Source organism: Cetorhinus maximus, chromosome 31, assembly GCF_964194155.1.
Source record: "Cetorhinus maximus chromosome 31, sCetMax3.hap1.1, whole genome shotgun sequence".
Lineage (NCBI taxonomy): Eukaryota > Metazoa > Chordata > Chondrichthyes > Lamniformes > Cetorhinidae > Cetorhinus > Cetorhinus maximus.
The window spans coordinates 8350634-8374966 of NC_135909.1; the positions used below are offsets into that span (position 1 = coordinate 8350634).

A 24333-nucleotide genomic window follows, 5' to 3' on the forward strand; every position below is an offset into this window, starting at 1 on the left:
TCCAATTCTCTTTTGAAAGCCTTGATTGAACCTGCCTCCACCACGTACTCAGGCAGTGCACTCCAGATCCTAATCACTCGCTCAGCAAAAAGGCTTTTCCTCGTGTCGCCTTTGGTTCTTTTGTCATTTGCCTTAAATCCGTGTCCCCTGGTTTTCAACCCATCCAGCAATGGGAACAGTTTCTCCCTATCTGCTCTGTTCAGATCCCTCATGATCTTGAAAACCTCCATCAAATCTCCTCTCAACCTTCTCTTCTCTGAGGAGAACAAACCCAACTTCTTCAATCTATCCTTATAACTGAAGTCCCTTGTTCTTGGAATTGTTCTCATAAATCTTTTCTGCACCCTCGCTAATGCTTTTGCATCCTTCCTGAAGTGCAGAGAGAAGAACTGGACTCAATGCTCCAGCTGAGGCTGAATGAAGTTTCTATAAAGGTTCAACATAACTTTTGTGCTTTCATATTTTATGATTCGATTTATAAAGCCCAGGTTGATCTGCTTGGCAGCACAGTGAAAGGTGACCTGAGCCGGGGTCAACTGGGAGCGGGAGGGGGAAAAAAATTGGAAAAACCACACTCGCAGAGAGGGGGTCTTTGAAGAGAGAGGGAGAGAAAGGCGATGGTGTGAAGGAAAGAGATCCAGGATGCGGGGCAATTTGACCGGTGACATAACAGTGGAACCGGAAGAGCGGGGAAGAAGCAGCAGGTCGGAGGTGGAAAAGTGGAAATTTCATTCAGGCTCCAGGCACCTGGAGGAGATCAGGGGAGCACGGGTGGGGAATAGAGGGGTATGAAAAGGGGGACGAGAATTCTGACAGAGACGTTCTAGGACGGGGAAGATAATGGAACTCGGCAGGGACAGGAAAGCGGATCTGACTGACGCAAGGACGTAGGCCACGGTATCCTGGATAAATTGCGCTTAACCAATTTTATAAGTGGGGAGGTTAGCAAAGAACATGCTGGAGAAGTTCAGCCACAAGGCGGTAAAAGAGTAGATTAGAGGATTCAGCAGTAAAGTGGTGAAAAGTAAGAGAAGGGCAAGACAATATGTTGGAGCTAGCAGAAATTTATACTGAACATTTATAAATTACTGTTTAGGCCCCTGCTTGAGTATTGTGGCCAATTCTGGGTACCACACTTTAGGGAGGATGTCAAGGCCTGGGAGAGGGCGCAGAGGAGATTTACTGGAATGGGGCCAGGGATGAGGGGACTTCAGTTAATGCAGAGAGGCTGGAGAAGTTGGGAATTTTCTCCCTACAGCAAAGAAGGTTAAGAAGAGATTTAATAGAGGTGTTCAAATTCATGAGGGATTTTGACAGAGGAAATAAGGAGAAACAGTTTCCAGTGGCGAGAGGGTCAGTAACCAGGGGTACACGGATTTAAGATAATTGGCAAAAAGAACCAGAGGAGTCATAGAGTCATACAGCACAGAAACAGGCCCTTCGGCCCATTGTGTCCATGCTGGCCATCAATCACCTATCTATTCTAATCCCATTTTCCAGCACTTGGCCCATAGCCCCGTACGCTATGGCATTTCAAGTGCTCATCTAAATGCTCCTTAAATGTTGTGAGGGTTCCTGCCTCTACCACCCCCTCAGGCAGTGTGTTCCAGATTCCAACCATCCTGTGGGTGAAAAACTTTTTCCTCAAACCCCCTCTAAACCTCCTGCCCCTTACCTTAAATCTATGCCCCCTGGTTATTGACACTTGCGCAAAGGGGAAAAGTTTCTTCCTATCTACCCTATCTATGCCCCTCACGAGAAGACATGAGATGATTTTTTTTTTACAAAACGAGTGATTATGATCTGGAATGAGTTGCTCAAAAAGTCAGTGGAAGCAGATTCACTAATAATTTTCCAAAGGGAAGTAGAAAAGTATTACAAAGGAAACATCTGCAGGGCTAAGTGGCAAAAGCAGGGAAGTAACATAATTGGATGAGTCTTTCAATAAGTGAAACCTAAATAGCACAATGGTGAGCAGTTTTGCTCATTGTGGATCAGTCAGCAATAGTATAAGTTTAGGGATAATGTTCAAAACACAACACAGAGTTATCCTGATGAAAGGTCGCTGACCTGAAACTTGAACTGTTCCTTTCTCCACAGATGTTGACTGACCTACTCAGTATTTCCAGCATTTTGTGTGTGTTTTTTTAAATGACATACTCACCAAGTATCTGTACTTCTATGTGCCTGGGTCTCTCGATGAACCGCTCTATGAACAGTGCTCCATTTCCAAATGCAGACAGCGCCTCAGAGAAAGCTCGCTGGTAGTTCTCCTCCAACTCCTGCAGAAGACAGCATTCACAGGAAACTTACAGTGGCTGATCTTCTCACACTCCAATCTCTTAAACAGACCAATTCTATTAAGTCCAGATTTCTTTACGATTTTCCCTCCTTCCCCTTGGGAAACCTGTTCCAAGCTCCCAGTCTGATGTTGAAATGGGGAATAGAAACAGAAAACACTGGAAAAACTCAGCAGGTTTGGAAGCATCTGCGGAGAGAGAAACAGAGTTAACGTTTCGAGTCCATATGGCTCTTCCTCCGAGCTAAAGAAAAGGAGAAATGTGATGGGTTTAATGCTGTTTAAGAGGGGATGGAGCAGGTGCAGCAAGATAGTAAGTCAGGGATAGGTGATAGCTAAGGAGAGATTGACAAAGATGTAATGGACATAAGGCAAAGGAAGTGTCAATGCTGGCAGTAAAGAGTAAAGAAGGTGCTGATAGTGATATAAAGGTAAAATAGTAGAAGGTGTTAATAGCAGGCCCCGTGCCTGACCCCTCCATCCTGACCCGCTTTTTTAATCCAATTTTTATTTATTTATTCATTTTTAAAATGTTATTCTTTTATTTATTTGTTCATTTTTTTTTAATCCTTCTTCCTTAACCGCTACCCCACCCCCGACACCTGTTTCTATGTTGTGCTTTCACAGAGAGCTGCCCTTTGATCTGCTATTAACACCTTCTGCTATCTTACCTTTGTGCCACTATCAGCACTTCCTTTAGCCCTTACCACTACCATTAACACTCCCTTTATCTTGTGTCCTTGACATCTCTGTCACTCTCTCCTTAGCTGTCACCTATCCCTGACCTTCTATCTTGCTCCACCTCCTCCTAAGCAGTATAAAATCCATCACACTTACACTTTTCTTTAGCTCAGAAGGAGAGTCATATGGAATCAAAACATTAACTCTTGACTCTCTCTCCACAGATGCTGCCAGACCTGCCTGCTGAGCTTTTCCAGCATTTTCTGTTTTCAGATTTCCAGCATCTGCAGTATTTTGCATTTCACGTTGAAATGGGGAAACTGTGGCGTAGTGGTAATATCACCAAACTAGTGATCCAGAGGCCCAGGCTCATGTTCTGGGGACATGGGTTCAAATCCCACCATAGCAGCTGTTGGAATTTAAATTCAATTAATAAACCCTAGAAAATAAAGCTAATCTCATCACCATGAAACTACCATTGATTGTTGTAAAAACCTCTGGTTCATTAATGCCCTTCAGGGAAGAAAATCTGCCCTCCTTACCTGGTCTGGCCTACATGTGACTCCAGATCCACAGCAATGTGGTTGACTCTTAACTGCCTTCTGAAATGGTCCAGCAAGCCACTCGGTTCAAGGGCAATTCGGGGTGGGCAACAAATGCTGGCCTAACCAGTGACACCCACGTCCCATGAAAGAAAAACAGAATTCTATCCCTGGAATATGTGGGTATTTTTTATAAATTCAAATTGGCAGCATGGCCCTGGGGACAATAAATCTATTCTGTATCCGTCAATTTACACATAACAACCAATACATGTGGGATAGGAGACTCGGGCCCATCGCCTCCTTATCCATGGTACGGCATGCTGAAACTCCTACAACACTCCGGTTCTGAGCCACGTCACCACACTCGTAGGCGAGCTGTTAGTGATCTGGAACGCGCTGCCTGAAAGGGCAGTGGAAGCAGATTCAATAGTAACTTCCAAAAGGGGAATTGGATAAATACTTAAAGGGAAAACATTGCTAGGGCTATGGGGAAAGAGCAGGGAAGTGAGACTGATCAAGAGCCGGTACAGGCACGGTAGGCTGAATGGCCTCCTGCGCTGTATCATTCTCTGACAACATTTGCTATAAATTACGTCGTTCTCTTTCAATATCTGCTTTGCTCAATAAACTGCCTCATAATAAACTAGGTGTTAATTGAATCAGGACATTTTTCAAAGCAGAAAGATATTTGAATTATTGATCATTTTTTTTCCTATTTGCCATCTGATCTTTTCCTGCTGTCTGAGGGATGACCCGTGCAGGGTAACCTGCTCACTGGAGCTTCACTTATGAGGCCATTCTTTAGAGGTGAACTTTGCCAGGCATTTCAAATATGGTCCTGTCCTCACCGAATGCCCAACACTTGACTCTTCCAGTAGAAGGCGCTGGATAGCAATTCGGATCAGCAACTCATTCAGATTCTCCTACTCGGGAGCCTAGCTCAGCTACAGCCTATTTTGTCTGAAGAGGTCAGACTTTCTGAATATATTTTCACCCATTCCCTTCACAAAGGTCTCCTGGCTCTGTGCAACTCTGATAAGTAGGACTCTGTTCCTGCCTCCATTAATACTCTAAAACCAGTAACTGGGAGGGAGGGGGTTTAAGATTGAGACAAAGTAACTCAGTAAGTGAGGTAACAGAGGAGGTCAATCAAGGTTAGTGGAGTAGATGTGGCACACATGGAATTTCGGAAGGCATTTGCCAAAGTGCCACACAAGAGCCTTATTAAATAAAGATGGAAGCCCACGGAATTAAGGCTCAGTGACAGAAAGCAGAGGATGATGTTGGACGGATGTTTTTCACAATGGGAGGTGGTCTGCCATGGTGTTCCCCAAAGGTCAATTTTGGGCTCATTACTTTTCAATTTTTATAAACGATTTGGTCTGGGGTGTGGGGAGCAGCCTCATAAAGTTTGCAGATGATACAAAACTTGGCAAAGTGGTAGATAATGATGAGGATAGTTATAGGCTTCAGGATGATGGAGAAGAGGCAGAATGATGGCAGATGGAGTTCAACACAGAGAAGTGTGAAATGACACACTTTGGGAGGACTCATAGGAAAATAAGGCAGTATACTATAAATGGCACCATTTTGAGCAGAAAGACCTTGGTCTCCATACACCCAAATCCTTGAAGGTGACAGGGTAAGTTAAAAAGTTGGTTCAATAAGCAGATGGGTTAACACATTGAGGCACAAAACATAAAAGCAAAGGGATTCTGCCAGAACTTTATAAATGACTGGTTAGGAGTATCAGCTGGAGGATTGTGGACATTTATGGGCCCCAACTTCAGGGAAGATGTAAGGCCTTAGAAAAGGTACAGAGGAGGTTTACCAGGATCTTACCAGGGATAAGAGACTTCAATTATGAGAGGTTGGAAAAGTTTGGGCTGCTCTCCTTGGAACACAGAAGTTTAAGACGTGACCCAATTGATGAGAATTTTTGATGGTGGAGATGGGAAGATCGTGGCGTAGTGGTAATGTCACTGGACTAGTAATCCAGAGGCCCAGGTTAATGCTCTGGGGATATGGGTTCAAATCCCACCATAGCAGCTAGTAATAATTAATAACTCTGGAATATAAAGGCAGTCTCAGTAATGGTGACCATGATAACCATCATCGATTGTTATAAAAACCCAGCTGGCTCACTGGTATCTTTTACAGAAGGAAATCTGCTGTCCTTATCTGGTCTGGCCTACATGTGACTCCAGATCCTTAGCAATCTTAAATGGCCAAGCAAGCCACTCAGTTCGAGGACAATTAGGGATGGGCAACAAATGCTGCCCTTGCCAGCGACACCAACATCCCATGTAGGAATAACAGTATCAAGGGGTATAGGGAGAGAGTGGGAGTATGGTGTTGAGATAGAGGATCAGCCGTGGTCATATTGAATGGTGGAGCAGGCTCAAAGGGCCGAATGGCCTCCTCTTGCTCCTATTTTCTATGTTTCTATGGCCCACATAGATCTGTACACTGACCCAGACACTTATAGTATAAGAGTCTGGCACAAACAGGGTTAATGTGGGACTGAGAACAGTACTGGCCACACGGTGATGTAAAAGAACACATGACGCACACCTAGGGGTCAGTCTAGTGTTGGACACAGCCATGTGCACAAGCAAGCATGGAGACAGCTCCTAGCTTGAACTCTTTACTGTATAAATATACATAGTTCTTGGAGTTAAGAAATACACACTCTCAACTGAAAATGTGACTTAAGCTGATCCCATAAGTAATTTGAAAAGGAAATTGGACAGGTATTTGAGGATGAGGAACTTACAGGGTTACGGACAAAAAGTGGACGGGGGGAAGGGTGTGGGACTAAGTATGCTGCTCTTTCAAAGAGCCAGCACTGGCATCTTGGGCCAAATGGCCTCCTTCTATTCTTTAAGCTTCTGTGAGACAAGAGAACTCAGTCAGTGCGGAAGTGTAAGATTGAAACAGGGCAATTCGCTACCTCTCAGCAGGAGATATCAATGGCAGGTGGAGTCCTAGCACTGTTTGATGTCTCTGACTCTTGCCCCTCTCTTCTTGGGTGATAAGTATTTGGTGTCTGCTCGGTGTCTGAAGTTGTTAATTCACGGTACTGGAAACAGGGGCACAAAGTAAACTGGGCAGCACATCTGGCAAAGTGCAGCGCTGTCCCACTTCAATAAATCTCATTAAATTAATCTTTCAGCAGTTTGATTTTTTAAGTCATGGCAGTGGTGTTGAAGGCCTCGCCTGAAACCTCATGCCTGCTTACCTCATAGTTGCGAACCACTCTCATTCCTCTGCCACCACCTCCGTACGCAGCCTTAAAGATAATTGGATAACCGTACGAGTTGGCAAATTCTTGGGCCTCTGACAGGGACGTTATGGGCGTCGCGGTGCCTGGTACAACTGGCACACCTAAAGAGTGAAAGGACAGTGAAATGCTCCAGCCTCTCGCAACATCACAAAGATGGTCTTTTCTCACAGTGGGGCTCTCAGTACACTTGGCACCAAGGTGACAAGTGGCGAACTTGGTCCTAAGGTTCTGGCCAGTGACGCTCTAACTTGCCATTAGAGAAGCTCGAGAACAAACTCCAACCTGCCCTCACACACCATGGGGCAACATTGGTCTTTCTGCTCTGTGCTCCGCACAGTAAGCTGTTTGCAGCTATCAACACCCTGAGGGTTACCATTGACCAGAAACGTAACTGAACCAGCCACATAAATGCTGTGGTGACAAGTCAAAACAGGTCAGAAGCTGGGAATTCTGCAAAGTAACTCACCTCCCAACTCCCGAAAGCCTGTTCACTGTCTACAAGACACAAGCCAGGAATTTGATGGAATACTCTCCATTTGCCTGGATGAGTACAGCTCCCAACAACACTCAAGAAGCTCAACAACATCCAGGACAAAGCAGCCCATTTGACTGCCATCCCATCCACCATCTTCAACATTCACTCCCTCCACCACCGACAGACAGTAGCAGCAGTGTGTGTACCATCTACAAGATGCACTGCAGCAACTCCCCAAGGCTCCTTCGACAGCACCATCTGCACTGGCGACCTCTGCTAACTAGAAGGACAAGGGCTGCAGGCATATGGGGACACCACTCCCTCCAAATAGCACACCATATTAGCCTGGAAATATGTTGCTGTTCCTTCACAGTCACTGGGTCAAAATCCCTCCCTAACAGCACTGTGGGTGTACCTGCACCACATGGAATGCAACAATTCAAGAAGGTGGCTCAAGGGTAACCCACCTTCTGAAGGGTAATTAGGGATGGGCAACAAATGCCTTGCCAGCGATGCCCAGATCCCATGAAAGAATAAAAAAAAGTTCAAGTACAAATTCAGCACGTGGAGGTACAATGCCAGCAGAAAGGATGAGCTGTTCAGTGACAATGTGCCCACCTGATGCAACATGCCAAAATTGCTTCATTTTGAACCACAGCATTGTAAACCTCTCACTTCCCATTTTATCAGCTCCAGAGATTCACCACAAATCACGTGTCTACATATTCGACAATCAGCCAGCACTTTGTTTTACTACAGTTCTGGACTTGTTAGGGTGATGGATGAACAACAGCTTTCCAAGTTTTACGTTGAGCAAGCAGACGAGAGACTTAACAGTATTGTTCTCTATTTCAGGTTTCCAAAAGGGGAATTGGATAAATATTGAAAAGGAGAAATAGCAGAGGTGCAGGGAATGGGGTTAAGTGGATAACTCTTTCAAAGGGCTAGCACAGACAAGATGGGCCACATGGCCTCTTTCTGTGCTATCTGATTCTATGGATTTATCCAAATGCAGTATAATACAATGACTTTTCTTATCCTGTACCCACCTGCGACTTTTTTTTTTCATTCACCCTTAAATCTTTTTGTTCCTAGCCGTTATCCTTCTGTCTCTCAGGCGCTGTCTTATCTCTAGGCTCCTGTTTTCAGTGCTTCATCCAACTGGCTGCCCATGGACGAGCCTCAGCACGGAATATGGGCCAGCTATGCGACCAAGGGAGTATCACATCCCAGGGCCAATCCCTGATTGTGCGGAGGCAATGGCGTAGTGGTATTGTTGCTGGACTAGTATTCCAGAGACTAGTATTCCAGGGTAATGCTCTGGGGACCAGGGTTTGAATCCCGCCACAGCAGGTGGTGGAATTTGAGTTCTATAAAAAATCTGGAATTAAAAGTCTAACGATGACCATGAAACCATTGTCGGTAGTTGTAAAAACCCATCTGGTTCACTAATGTCCTTTAGGGAAGGAAATTTGCTGGTCTGGCCTTCATGTGACTCCAGAACCACAGCCATGTGGTTGACTCTTAAATGCCCTCTGAACAAGGGTAATTAGGGATGGGCAATAAATGCTTGCCCAGCCAGCGATGCCCACATCCCATGAACAAATAAAAAAAAATGTCCACGTGTTTACTGGGTCCGGAGCAGCAACCCTGACGGGTTTTCCCTTGCTCGAGGCAAGAGCACTAACCCACCACTAACAACGTTTGGCAGTAATCTGGGAAGCAGAGATTGGTTGGAAAGTTGGCAATTTCTCTGCAGTACAGACTGAGGATCGGGGAAATGCAGAGCCGTGGCACCACAGCAGCATCACCACGCAAAATGTGAGAAAAGCATGACAACAGGCAGCATGCACAGAGGGACAATCTTTAATGTGCTGTATCAATTTTCCCTCCTTCCCTCTTGGGTGCAACAGATAAGCATTCAAAAACGAGGTGGGAGAAAAGGACAACAGCTGTAAATGTCACATGCCCTAGCAGAGGTATCCCTTACACACAGTGCTGCACATAGAATCATAGAGAGTTTACAGCACAGAATGAGGCCACTTGGCCCATCACATCTGCGCCGGCCGAAAAACAAGCCACCCAGCCTAATCCCACTTTCCAACATTTGGTCCATAGTCCTGCAGGTTACAGCACTTGAGGTGCATATCCAGACACCTCTTAAAGAAGTTGAAGGTTTCTGCCTCTGCTACCCTTTCAGGCAGTGAGTTCCAGACCCTCTGGGTGACAAGATTTTTCCTTTACTTCCCTCTAATCTTCCTACCAATCACTTTAAATCTTTGCCCCCCTAATCATTGACCTCTCTGCAGAGGTAAATAGACCTTTCCCATCCACTCTATCTAGGCTCCTCACAATTTTGTACATTTCAATCAAATCTCCACTCAGCCTCCTCTATTCCAAGAAGAACAACACCAGCCTATCCAATCTTTCCTCATATCTTCAATTTCCCAGTCCTGGCAACATCCACGTTAAATCTCCTCTGTACCCTCTCTAATGCAATTACACCCTTTCTGTGATGAGATGACCAAACTGCACACAGTACTCAAGTTGTGGCCTACCTAATGTTTCATATGGTTCCAGCAAAACTTCCCTGCTCTTATAGTCTATGCCTCAGCTAATAAAGGAAATTATTCCATATGCCTTCTTAACCTAACATCGACCTATCCTGCTACCTTCAGGGATCTGTGGGCATTCAATCCATGGTCCCTCACATCTGCTACACCTCTCAGTATCCTCCTATTACGTTATATAACCCTTTGCCTTGTTTGACCTCCCCAAATGCATCACCTCACGCTTCTCTGGGTTGAATTCCATTTGCCTCTTTTCTGTCCACCCGACCAGTCCACAGGCACCAGATTAATGTACTGGTGGAACATGTTCTTGCAAGGTGGGAAGCTTTTCAGCAGCTTTTTCAACGGGCATAAATTAGTGCAGTAAACCAGTTGCAGATGACAGGTCCCAATGAAGGAACTGTCAAGGCCAGCACCAACAGGAATACATATCTTACACGCAAAGCCGCACCTTGAGACTTTCGAGAGGAAAAGATTTTTCGCTGCCCCCCCCGGCTTATTCCCAACGATACAGTCAACATTAAAACATGTAGAACGTTACAGCTTAATGCCACTGCAGTAAAATGGGTTTTGACTTTCCACAACAGTAATCTTCAGCATAGTAAAGAGCCGCCATTCGCGGGGGTCACCGTTCCCACGAAACCTCGCAAATGGCAAAATGGCGAACGACGAGCATACTTTACAATGGGAGCCAATTAGATAGGTTCCAGCCATCCTAAAATTTTACATGTATAAAGGGCCAAAGGCAATAAGGACTATGGATTTAATGAATTTAAAGAGAAATTCACAGGGGAAATTGTTTAATTAAACAAGACAACAAGAAAAATGTAACATTTGTCATGCTTAACAGTACTTTACTTGAGAGTGGAGGTGGACTGTGATCGGGAATTAAATAGCTAGCAACAAGGAACGCCCAGATGCAAACAACAGCAGATGACGCAGGCGCACTTTCTGCTGCAGGAAATACATCAGGGACACGTTCCTTTTTTTAAAATTTATTTAGGTGTTTCTTTTCGGTATTTTCTAAAGACGGCTTCTGTTTTTTTATTTTTTAAAACCACGGATACGTGACACGTCCGGACCCGCAATGGGTGAGCTGGCGTAAAAGACGTTTTCACGGATAATCGAATTCACAACAGAGGAAGCTCGCGAACGGCGGGATTTTACTGTACCTTCACCTCCCACGCTCTCAGGGAGAGCGGGGGGGTGGGGGAGGGGGGCGGAATGGAAGCAAGAACACCAGCGGGTCTAAATAGAATAAAGAGTTAAGGTATTGTGACGGGTACCAGCTTCGATAGCGATGGCCCGAGCCTCCACTTTGTCGCCCATTTTGCGCACCACTTCCGGGCTAGGTCCAACAAAGCGTACCCCGGCATCCACACAGGCCTGTGCAAAGTCTGCTCTCTCCGACAGGAATCCGTAGCCTGGGTGAATTGCGTCAACTTCATTTTCCTGAAAACAACCAGCACAATAACCATTTCGTAAGAAGACTGGGCCAGGCCAAACGGAGTTCATTTCAATCAGGACGAAGAGAGGGACGTTCAATCCTTTATCAATCATTTTGCAAGGCCTGGCCAAAATATCAGAGGTCGGGTTGATTTCCTCCTGAACCTGCTGGCCAGCATCCCCCCCACAAGCCCCTCGACCCAGCCCCCCCGCCTCTTCCGATAGCTCCTCTTCCCACCTTTACCGGCCTTCCCCACTCCTGCTTGCTTCTCTTTCCTCGTCACCAATTGCCAAGCCCCTAGCTCCAGCCTTACCTATCCCATACGCTGAAACCCCTGTCTCCAGCCTTCTCGCCTCCCTCTTTTCCAGCTCCCCCCCAACCCCAACTCCTCACGCTCTTATCTCTGGTCTTTGCCCTCACCTGGTTGCCCCTCTCTTTGCACCCTGACCCATTTTTCTGGCCTTCCCCACCAAAAATTGCTGGATACTGTCAGAAGAGGAAAAAAACAGGAGAAATCATCATCACTGCCATGTGTGCTCTACCTGATGGCAGCTTCTTGGCTTGTGCTGGTCCTTCCATATCTTTCTGTCTGGTACCAGTCTTTTCATTTGCCAATAATTTCTTTCAATTTTCAAGCCAACCAACATTAATATTCTCTTCCTTCCTCTTCTCTGTTAGAATCTTCCCTGTGTCACATCTCTTATTAGCCCACTTCCTCTTAAGATGTGTCCTACCCAGTCTCTCTGCCGTTTCCTAATTCCATTCAACAAATTTCTTTGTTCATTCACTCTCCATAGCACTTTATCATTTATTACTTTTTCCGCCCAACGGATCCTTTCCATCCTCCACGAACATTTCAAAGATATTCAGCAAGTTGGGTCTCCTCTTTCCATAAGGTCCAAGTCTCACATCCATACAAAATAACACTCCAAATCAAGCTCTTTACAAGTCACTTCTTGAGTTGTTTATTCAGCTTCCTGGTTGGCAACCGTCTCATCTTACCAGATACGGCCTTTCTCATTATCCTTGTTCTTATTTCTCTGTTGCGTCTTCCATCTGTAGCTGTTATGCTTCTTAAACACTTGAATTCTTGCACCTATTCTAGTTCTCCATTCTATGAATATATGAATAGTTTTTTGATGATTTTGAGAGATGCATTGTTTTGGCTTTGCCAAGGATCACTTTCATTCCAAAGTTTATGGCTATCCACTAGACCTCGTAATCTTTCTGCTGTACTTGCTTAGTCATCTGCAAATCTAACTAATGTTATCATTGACTTCCCTATCTTTCCTACCATCCCACCCCCCGCCCCACCCCACCCCACGATGTTTACTCTAGATTCTCTAGATTCTATGTCTTCAAACGCTTCTTTGTTCATAGAAAGTGCTGGAAAAGCTCAGCAGGTCTGGCAGCATCAGTGAAGACAGAGAGACGGCTAATATTTTGAGTCCAATTTGTCTCTTCTTTGGAAGTCCGAACAGTTCCGGTGAAGAGTCATTTTTCCTCTATTATTCGTTCATGGGGTGCGGGCATCACTGGTTAGGCCAGCATTTATTGCCCATCCCTAATTGCCCTTGTTCAGAGGGCATTTTTAAGAGTCAACCACATTGCTGTGGGTCTGGAGTCACATGTAGGCCAGACGAGGTAAGGATGGCAGATTTCCTTCCCTAAGTAACATTAGTGAACCAGATGGGACTTTATGACAATCAGCAATGGTTCAATTCCAGATTTCCGTTTATTGAATTCAAATGTCAACATCTGCCATGGTGGGATTTGAACCTGGGTCTCCAGAGCATTACTCTGGCTCTCCGGAATACTAGTCCAGTGACAATACCACTATGCTACTGCCTTCCCCCATGTTTCTGTTTCTTTGTCCACAGATGCCGCCAGACCTGCTCAGCTTTTCCAGCACTTTCTGCTTTTATTTCTGATGTCCAGCATCTGCAGGATTTTGCTTCTTTGATCATTGCTTCTGCATAGGCATTGAAGAGGACTGGCGATGAACAACACCCTCGTCGAACTCCTCTTCCAATTACACATGGTTCTGTCTCCCCGTTGGCTCTCTCACTGTTGCTGTTTGTCCCCATGTACAAACTTTCAATGAAAAAATAGGAGAGAAAAAAATTACCAGTTCCTGCCATTGAATTCGGCACCCTGAGCCTTGCTAAGTTTTGCCAGTGCTACCACATTCCCTCTCTGCCTCCCTGTACATTCTGGGCCTACGAATTTCACATTTGATGAACCCAACAGCATCTCGTGCAGAGCAGAAGGAAAGGAAAACTAAACTTAATTTCCTAACCACATCTACATAATACTTTTTAAGGCCTGAGGCTTCCCAGCTTCTGTGGCTGTGTGGGATGTAGGCCACAAGTGAACCTGAAAACAATCATTCTCTAAGACAGTTTGCATTTCAGAAAAAAAAACCTCACCATCAATGTGGGACTTATGACTTTAATCCAAATGCTACAAGTCATGAACAGGTGAATAAAATACTTGCCTTGGCTACTTTAATGATGTCAGGAATGTGTAAGTAAGCTTGGACAGGAGGTAGTCCTTTCCCAATCAGGTAGGCTTCATCGGCCTTCTGTCTGTGCATCTGTCCCGTGTCCTGTTCTGAATAAACCGCCACGGTGCGAATCCCAAGCTCAGTGCAAGCTCGGAAGACTCTGATCGCAATCTCACCTAATCGGACAAATAACAAGAAAATGTTACATAGAGCATAGGAACAGGAGGAGGCCATTCAGCTCCTCGAACCTGGTCTGTCCTAGCATTCAATTAGATTTTGTTTGAACTGTGTCTTAAGTATTGTAGCAAAAAGAGGCATGTCCAAGCTTTTTGTCCTGCACTCCTCAGGGCATTTTGCAAGAGTACCAATATAAGGGGAAAACAACAACAGTGTCCTCACTCTATTTTTCCCCACTTGGTTCCATATCCCCTAACACCTTTACTGAACAAAAATATATCAATCTGAGCCTTGAAACTTTCTATTGACCCCCCCGCAGTCTTTCCTTTTTCCAGACTTCACCCTCCGGCCCCCAAACCACCATCAGAGGAAATAGTTTCTCTCTATCTACCCTTTCAATTCCTTTAATATTGCTGTAAAAAGACACATGTTGTTGAAGTTTTTCATCTTGCACTCACCAGGACAATTCGCAAGAATACCAAATTATGAAGGGAACAACAATTTATACTGCATGAGATGAGAGTGCTGATTGGTGGACTCTGATTGGTAGAGGCATTGCCATGCAGAACGCACCAGTTAACTGATAAGCTGACAGTTAATTGCCAAGCTTTATTTAAGTTCAAACCAGGGAGGTTGACTGTGATTGGTGAAGGCATTGTCCTAGGGAATGAACCAAGGAATGGCTGTCACCTATTTTGTTTAGTCGAAATGTTATTTTTGTCTTCTCTGGTTCATTCCCCAAAGCAATGCTTTGGCCAGTCAGAGTCAACGTGCCTGGTTTGAATTTAAAGCTTGGCAGTTAGTTAACTGTCAGTTATCAGTTATGCATTCTCCATGGCAACACCTCTACCAATCAGAGTCCATCCGCCAACCAATCAGCACTCTCTTCTCATGCAGTATAAATTATTGTTCCCTTCATAATTTGATATTCTTGTGAATTGCCCTGATGAGTGCAAGACGAAAAGCTTCGACAACATGTGTCTTTTTTCAACAATTCTCAAGTTTTGTACTACCAAATTCCTTTTATAATTTTAAACATCTCAATACTTAATTTTCTATGCTCAAGGGAATACAAGCCTAGTCAAAGTAACCTATTCTCATACTCTGATACTTTTTGGCCTTTTGCTCTGGTATCATTCTGTGATTCTGCGCTGCACCCCCTCCAAGGACAATATATCCTTCCTGAGTGCGATGCGCAGGACTGAACAGAGTTGCTCCAGACGAGGTCTGACAAGTAGCTTTATTAAGTCTCTACAATTGATAATACAGCAACTAGGTCAGTGATGGAACAAATAGATGGCAATGAGATGGACATTTAGAAATTTGAGACACACAGATGTGGGGGAGACTAACCTAGTTCTTCAAATAGGTGGCCAGAAACCTGGGGACAAACCTAGGATGTGATGCAAGTTGCCAAAGAAACAAAAAGAAAAGAGGACAGAAACCGGATGGGTGAAAATTTCATCTAGTCAGATGGCACAGATTGTTGGGCCTACCAAGTGGCAATCTGTGGGTTCATTCGTCAATGTTCAACGCATCCGGTTCCCCATCTTGGTCACACAATCAGGAAAATAAAAATGCAACAAAACTATAGGTCAGGGAGTGATCATGAGACACTTGAGGGTTGCAGCGGAGAGCTGCCTGTTCATAGCCCGATGAGTACCTTTACCGTGCTTCTCACAGACTCTCTGCATCAAGGGTGTTGAAAAGAGCCCTCAGCACAACAGCACTCTTGAGTTATCTGTCCTGTAATGCTGATGTCTACGCAGTGACTCTGAACAAGGGGAAAAAGCAGAGCACAGCTACTCCATACAGGAAACGAAGGTGAACTTCAAAGGTTACCGTGCCATGGTTGGGAGAGATTAGATGCACCAGCAACTGTGAATAAACCTCTGCATTTTGCAGAGCATTTAAAGCCTTCACCAAATGCTGGTGCCTGCATACTGACCTACAATTAGACGTTTTGCCTGTTTTTGACCCGGGTGATGTATTGAATGGATCAATGGATTGGGTCACACTCAAGTTTAAAACTGCAACTTATGCCTTACTGTTTGTACAGACTCCTATAAACAATGGCATGGAAGGAGGCCATTTTGCCCTGGCTAGCATTTCAACAGGCGCTGCTTACTTTAATCCTACTTCCTGGTCTCCTTCTATATTATTCCTTTGCAAAATATTTTTCCAGTTCCCCTTTAAATGATGTTACAAGTCTCTGCCTCAACAACTACTCAAGTGAAGCAATCCCAATCTCTTCTTACTTGTCCTTTAGGAGATAGTCATCATTTACCACCAGTCCCAGCCCGGATCTGAGTTACTGATTCAACAACTAGTAGTAAAACCTTTGTTACATCTGCTTAGCCTTCTCTGTTTCATCAATATTCTAAGATATTTCTCCTGATTATAACCTCCCACTCTTTCGATCATTCACAATACTGTTTATCATTCAGAAATGTTAATGTTCTTGTTTATTTGTGCTCCCTGCCTGACTGTCTAGGGAGCATAGAATTGGTCACCATAAAACTTAAAGAGTGTAACTCTACGTAAGCATAAAACTCAATTTCCTGGAAAAGCCATGGAATATATTATAGATAACAGTTTCATCACCCAGTTTTAAATGATTTTGACATCTGAATCCCCTAAGAAACCGGAAAAGGAACACTGTCTGTTCCCGAGTCACCAACTCCATCCCACTCCCCGGCGTCCAAGGCTGTTTGCAACCTCCAGAATCGACTATGCCGATGCTCGACCTCCCATCTTGCACCTTCCATAAGCTTGAGGTCACCCAAAAGTCAGCTGCTCACTTCCCAACTGGTACCACGTCCAGTTCACGCACCGCTCGAGTTCACGAGCCTACTTTTCTCCTGATCCAGCAACGCCTCGTTCCAAATTTCTCGTTTGCTGGCTCAAATCCCTCCATGGCTTCGCCTCCCCCTATATCTGTAGCCTCCTGCGACCCTCAGAAATCGCTGCAGCCCCTCCAATTCTGGCCTTGAACATCGCTGATTTTAATCGCTCCGCCGCTGTCAGCTGAGGTGCCTGGGCCCTTAGCTCTGGAATTCTCTCCCTAAACCTCTCTGCTTCTCTTAAGACATTCATTAAAACCGACCTCTTTGGTCACCTATATCTCGGTTCAGTGTCGAATGTTGTGTGATAATGCTTTTATAGAGTCATAGAAAAGTTACGGTGCAGAAAGACCCCATGCAGCCCATCATGTCTGCGGCGGGCTTATGAAGCACCTTGGGACATATAAACGGCATTAAAGGCACTATATAAATTCAAGTTGTTGCTAGCAGAACATTTGCTACTCTATGCAATAGAGCAAACTCCCCATAGCAGGCGGATGATGATGTGAGCTATGAGGAACATTCCCCGCAGGGGGAAGGACTTGGAGCAATGAGACAGGTCCTAGGGCATGGCTACAGCACGGGAGCAAGGCACTTTGCCCTTGCTGCAACAGTCTGCCACCATTTTATATGCGAGTGTGGTATAGTGTTTCCCACAGAGGCTTGTGAGCAGAGCTATCCTGCGGCAATGTGTGGGGGAAATAAAGGATTATAATCAGTAGCTTCAGATCTGCTCTACCGAGCTGCTAATGTTGAGCCGTTTGCTATTGCGAATGGTCTTGAGCAGCTAATCAATAACCCCGATCAGTGTGACGACCCAGCTAATCTCCTGGATTTGTTACTCCCCTCTGATCATAATTTTCACATTCTACCTGCTACCTTTCATACCTCACTCCTTAAATCAATCTGGCTCTGCATCTTTGCTTGGCCATGCCTGCAGTTCCAATGGCTCTGGGAGAAATTTGGCTGATCACAGGATCTTTACAGTGTAGAAGGAGGCCGTTCGACCGATCGAGTCTGCACTGACTCTCTGATAGAGCATTCTACCCAGTCACACTCCCCTGCCTTATCCCCGTAACCCCGCACATGTTTTCTTTTCAGGTAGCAATCCAATTCCCTCTTGAATACCTCGATCGAACCTGCCTCGTCCACCCTCTCAGGAAGTTCATTCCAGACTCCAACCAACCTCTGGGTGAAAAAACTTTTCCTCGCATCACTATAACTCCTTTTGCCAATCATTTTGAATCTGCGTCCTCTAGTTCTTGATACTCTCTTGAGCGAGAACAATTTCTCACTTTTTACCCTGTCCATAGCCCTCAGGATCTTGAATACCTCTTATCAAGTCTCCTCTCAGCCTTCTTTTCTCCAAGGAAAAGAGTCCCAACCTCTCCAATCTATCCTCATAACCACAGTTCTTTATCCCTGGAATCATTCTTGTGAATCGGCAATACCTTCATATCCCTCCTCAAGTATGGCACCCAGATCTGGATGCAGTAATCCAGATGTGGCCTAACATGACCTTCTTACTCCTGTACTCAATGCCCCTATTAATAAAACCTAAGATACTATATGCTTTATTAACTTTTCTCTCAACATACCCTGCCATCTTCAATGACTTATGTATATATACATCAAGGTCCCTCTGTTCCTGCACCTCCTTTAGAGTTTCTCCCTTTATTTTATACTGTCTCTCCATACTCTTCCTGCCAAAATGAATCACCTCACACTTCTCTGCATTGAACTTTATCTGCCACTTGTCTGCCCAATCCACCAACAAGTCTATGTCCTTTTGAAGTTCAAGACAATCCTCAGTGGTTGCGGATGATCTGGTTCAGCCTCAAACAGTTGCCAGGGAGAGAAATGGAGTTGGAGGTTAGGGGATGGTCTTTGTAACAGGGACCGAAGACAATGGCTTACACTTCCCAGTATTTAGATAGAGGAAATACAGTGACATTGTTTTCAAGAAAACAATGCACATTGGAACAAAAACAAAAATAGCAGGTCTGACAGCATCTGTGGAGAGAGAAACAGAATTGATGTTTCGAGTCCATATGACCCTTCTTCAGACCCTTCTTCAGATACAATTTATCTTTTCTAAATTCAACCGGGCCCTTTAACACTTTTTCAAGTCCTCATTGACTCTGATGAGAAGCCACAGCTGACGCTAAACGCACCACAGCTACTTGGTACGGCCCTTGCTTTCTCTGCAAAAAATGCTGCTTTCTAATGCTCGTGCATGGTCCCTAAATCAAGCAGTTAGGAACGTGAGGAGGCCATTTAGCCCCTTGCGCCTGTTCCAGCATTCAACTAAATCATAGCTGATCTGTATCCTAACTCCATCTACTGCACCTTGGTTCTGTATCCTTTAATAACCTTGTCCAATAGAAATCTATCAACGTCAGTTTTAAAACTGTCAGTTGCCTCACAGTTTTCTGGTGGGGACGGGGGGGGGGGGGGCGGAGGGGAGAAGAGAGTTCCAGATTTTCACTCCCCTTTGTGTGAGAAAGTGCTTCCTGACATCACCCCGGAACTAGGGTTGCCAACTATAAATAAATGCATTGCTGGAGGTTTCATCACATGACTTGTCACCACTAATGTTCCAGACATTAGTTGGCCAACACATCCATCCTTGTGACGCCTCCCTACGTCAAGTGGAAAGCAATAAGGCTTATTACCCAACTGGATGATGTTTTGACTATCGGCCAAATAGCCTGCTTTTCCCATTTTCAGTATTTTTATCTCTGGCAGCGAGAAGTGTTCAAAGAAAATGACAAAAAATAACAATCTTTTTTCATGTCCCGATGATCTTTCTCCAGGGTTGCATGCAGCAGTGTCCTGGAGATTGAGCTTCGATTCCTGGAGACTCCAGGCCAATCCTGGAGGTTTCCCAACGCTACCCTGAATGGTCTAGCTCTAATTTTAAGGTTCTGGACTCCCTCCATCCACCAGGGGAAATAGTTTGTCTCCATCAACCCTACTGATCCTTTACTCATCTGGAACATCTCAATTAGAATGTACTTGGGTCACGTTATGAAAACCAATGGTCTCCAAGATGCATGTTTGCTCAGCCAAACCCCAATTTTTTGTCTTTGGAAGGAGGTTTCCCCTCTTACCTCTGTTAGCCACCATCACCTTCTTGATGGGCTTGTATTCCTTGTGTTGAGTGCTTTGGTAAGCAGCATTGAGCGCAGCAATCCGTTTGACCCCCAGGAAGCTGAAGCCCCCTTTTACAAATCGAAGCTGAAGCATCTGAAATCACAGCAGAGACGATGCATTAAAGCAACTAATGTTTCATACTCACACTTCAAACAGTCTTGATGTTTCATCATTCACACAGCCCCAAAATCAACATTTCAAGGCAGCTTTGATAGGGTAGACAAGAAGAACCTGCAAGCAGGGTCAAGTTCCTGATTTCAGCAATGCGAATGCGGAAAGACAAAGAGAAAGGGCAACATTATCCTGAGCCCTTTTCATGAACCTTCACTGCAGAATAGGCAGCAAATTGGGAGAAAATATTAGAAGGTTAATACGTTAAAACAAAATAAAATGTGCCATCTAATGTTTTTTTAATATTCATTCAGGGGATGTGGCTAGACCAGCATTTATTGCCCATCCCTAATTGCCCTTGAGAAGCTGGTGGTGAGCTGCCTTCTTGAACTGCAGTTGTCCATGCGGTGTAGGAAGACCCACAGTGATGTTAGGAAGGGAGTCCCAGGGATGTGATCCAGCAACAGTGAAGGAACCACCGATATATTTACAAATCAGGATGGTGTATGACTTGGAGGGGAACTTGCAGGTTGTGCTGTTCCCATGTGTCATAAGAACAAAAGACATAGGAGGAGTAGGCCATTCGGCCCCTCAAGCCTGCCCCACCATTCAATAAAATCATGGCTAATCTGCCCCAGGCCTCAACTCCTCTTTCGTGCCAGCTCCTCATAGCCCTCAACTCCCCGATATTTCAAAATTTGATCTACCTCCTCTTTAAATACTTTAGTCAGCTAGCCTCCACAACTCTCTGGGGTAAGGAATTTGAGACATTCACTACCTCCTGAGAGAAGAAATTCCTTCACATCTCAGTTTTAAATGAATGTCCCTTTATTCTGTAACTATGCCCCCAGTCCGAGATTCCCCCACAAGTGGAAACATCTTCTCAACATCTACCCTGTCAAGCCCCCTCAGAACCTTATATGTTTCAATATCACCCCTCATTCTTCTAAACTCTAATGATTAAAGGCCTAACCTGTTTAGCCGTTCTTGATAAGTCAGCCCCTTCATCCCAGGAATCAGCCTAGTGAATCTCTTTTCAACTGCTTCCAATGCCAGTATATCCTTTCTTAAATGCGGGGGCCAAAACTGTGCACAGTACTCCAGGTGCGGACTCACCAACACCCTATACAGTTGTTTATTTTTAATCATTCACGGGATGTGGGCTTCGCTGGCTGGGCCAGTATTTATTGCCCATCCCTAGATGCCCTTGAGAAGGTGGTGGTGAGCTGCCTTCTTGAACCGCTGCAGTCCATGTGGTGTAGGTACACCCACAATTCTGTTAGGAAAAAAATTCCAGGATTTTGATCCAACAACAGTGAAGGAACGGCGATATATGTCCAAGTCAGGATGGTGAGTGATTTGGAGGGGAACTTCCAGGTGGTGGAGTTCCCATCAATCTGCTGCCCTTGTCCTCCTACGTGGTAGTGATTGTGGGTTTGGAAGGTGCTGTCTAATGAGCCTTGGTGAATTCCTGCAGTGCATCTTGTAGACGGTATACACTGCTGCTACTATGCGTCGGTGGTGGAGGGAGTGAATGTTTCTGGATGTGATGCCAATCAAGCCAGCTGCTTTGTCCTGGACGGTGTCAAGCTTCTTGAGTGTCATGGGAGCTGCACTCATCCAGGCAATTGGAGAGCATTGCATCACACTCTTGACTTGTGCCTTGTGGACGGCTTTGGGGAGTCAGGAGGTGAGTTACTTGTCGCGGGATTCCTAGCCTCTGAACTGCTCTTGTAGCCACAGTGTTTTTACGGCTAGTCCAGTTCAGTTTCTGGTCAACGGTAACCCCCAGGGTGTTGATAGTGGAGGATTCAGTGATAGTAATGCCATTGAACATCAAGGGGCGAGGGTTCGATTCTCTCTTGTTGGAGATGGTCATTGCCTGACACTTGTGTGGCGTGAATGTTACTTGCCACTTGTCAGCCCAAGCCTGGATATTGTCCAGGTCTTGTTGCATTTGGACATGGACTGCTTCAGCATCTGAGGAGTCACAAATGGTGCTGAACATTGTGCAATCATCAGTGAACATCCCCACTTCTGACTTTATGATAGGAGGAAGGTCATTGATGAGCGCCGTTGATGACCCCTTCCATTACTTTACTGATGATTGAGAGTAGACTGATGGGGCAATGATTGGCTGGGTTCGATTTGTTGTCCTGCTTTGTGTGTACAGGACATACCTGGGAAATTTTCCACATAGCTGGTAGGTGCCAGTGTTGTAGCTGTACTGGAACAGCTTGGCTAGGGGCATGACAAGTTCTGGAGCACAAGTCTTCAGCACTATTGCCGGAATATTGTCAGGGCCCATAGCCTTTGCAATATCCAGTGCCCTCAGCCGTTTCTTGATATCATGTAGAGTGAATCGAACTGGCTGAAGACTGGCATCTGTGATGCTGGGGACTTCTGGAGAAGTCCAAGATGGATCATCCACTCGGCACTTCTGGCTGAAGATTGTAGCAAATGCTTCAGCTTTATCATTTGCACTAATGTGCTGGGCTCCTCCATCATTGAGGATGGGGATATTTGTGGAGCCTCCTCCTCCAGTGAGTTGTTTAATTGTCCACCACCATTCACGACTGGATGTGGCAGGACTGCAGAGCTTAGATCTGTTCCGTTGGTTGTAGGATCGCTTAGCTCTGTCTATCACTTGCTTATGCTGTTTGGCACTCAAGTAATCCTGTGTTACAGCTTCACCAGGTTGACACCTCATTTTTAGGTATGCCTGGTGTTGCTCCTGACATGCCCTCCTGCACTCTTCATTTAGCCAGGGTTGATCCCCTGGCTTGAGGGTAATGGCAGAGTGGGGGATATGCCAGGCTATGAGGTTACAGATTGTGTTCGAGTACAATTCTGCTGCTGCTGATGGCCCACAGTGCCTCATGAATGCCCAGTCTTGAGTTGCTAGATCTGTTCGAAATCTATTCCATTTAGCACGGTGGTAGTACCACGCAACTCGATGGAAGATATCCTCAATGTGAAGGCAGGACTTCAACTCCACAATGACTGCTGTCATGGACAGATGCATCAGGCAGGTTGGTGAGGATGAAGTCAAGTATGTTTTTCCTTCTTGTTGGTTCCCTCAGCACCTGCCGCAGACCCAGCCCAGCAGCTCTGTCATTTAGGGCTCGGACAGCTCGGTCAGTAGTGGTGCTACCAAACCACTCTTGTTGATGGACATTGAAGTCCCCCACCCAGAGAACATTCTGCGTCCTTGCCACCCTCAGTGCTTCCTCCAAATGGTGTTCAACATGGAGAAGCACTGATTCATCAGCTGAGGGAAGGGGGTACGTGGTAATCAGCAGGAGGTTTCCTTGCCCATGTTTGACCTGATGCCATGAGACGTCATGGGGTTCGGAGTCGATGTTGAGGACTCCCAGGGCAACTCCCTCCTGACTGTATACCACTGTGCTGCTAGCTCTGTTAGGCCTGTCCTGCCGATGGGACGGGGCATACCCAGGGATGATGATGGTGGTGTCTGGGAATGATTCCATGAGAATGACTATGTCAGGCTGTCACTTGACTAGTCTGAGAGACAGCTCTCCCAATTTTGACACTAGCCCCCAGATATTAGTAAGGACGACTTGTTGTAACAAGACTTCCCTATTTTTAAATCGAACCCCCTGGTAATACAGGCCAAAATTCCATGTGCCTTCTTAATTACATACTGCATCTGCATGCTAACTTTTTGTGTTTCATGCACAAGAACACCCAGATCCCTCTGTGCTGCACTTTTTTGGAGTCTCTCTCCATTTAAATAATAGTCTGCCTTTTGATTCTTCCTACCAGGTGCATGACCTCACACTTGCCTACATTATACTCCATCTGCTAATTTTTTGCCCACTCACTCAACTTCTCTCTATCCCCTTGCAGGTTCCTTATGTCCTCATCACAACATGCCTTCCCACCTATTTCTGTATCATCAGCAAATTTGGATACATTACACTCTGCCCCCTCCTCCAAGTCATTAATATCAATAGTAAATAATTGAGGCCCCAGGACTGATCCTTGTAGCACTCCACATCTTTCCAACCTGTCTTCTGTGTGTTAACCCATTCTCAATCCATGCTAATACCTTACTCCAATACCGTGAGCTCCTACCTTATGCAATAACCTTTTATGTGGCACCTTATCAAATGCCTTCTGAAAATCCAAATACACTACATCTACCGGTTCCCCTTTATCAACTCTGCTTGCTACAACCTCTGCCTATGTCCTATATGTCTGCTGCCCATGTCCT

General features: G+C 45.3%; 1 protein-coding gene across 1 annotated transcript in view; it reads right to left on the reverse strand.

Moving 5' to 3' along the window:
• LOC144670407 (pyruvate carboxylase, mitochondrial-like) overlaps positions 1–24333 on the reverse strand; it is a 1036891-nt gene that overhangs the window by 931642 nt on the left and 80916 nt on the right. The window contains exons 3-7 of the mRNA XM_078532890.1: positions 19943–20078; positions 13801–13985; positions 11143–11308; positions 6767–6912; positions 2165–2282 (exon numbers count right to left, since the gene is read on the reverse strand). Of these exons, the coding sequence (XP_078389016.1) occupies positions 2165–2282; positions 6767–6912; positions 11143–11308; positions 13801–13985; positions 19943–20078 (751 nt within the window). The remainder of the gene's footprint in view (positions 1–2164; positions 2283–6766; positions 6913–11142; positions 11309–13800; positions 13986–19942; positions 20079–24333) is intronic.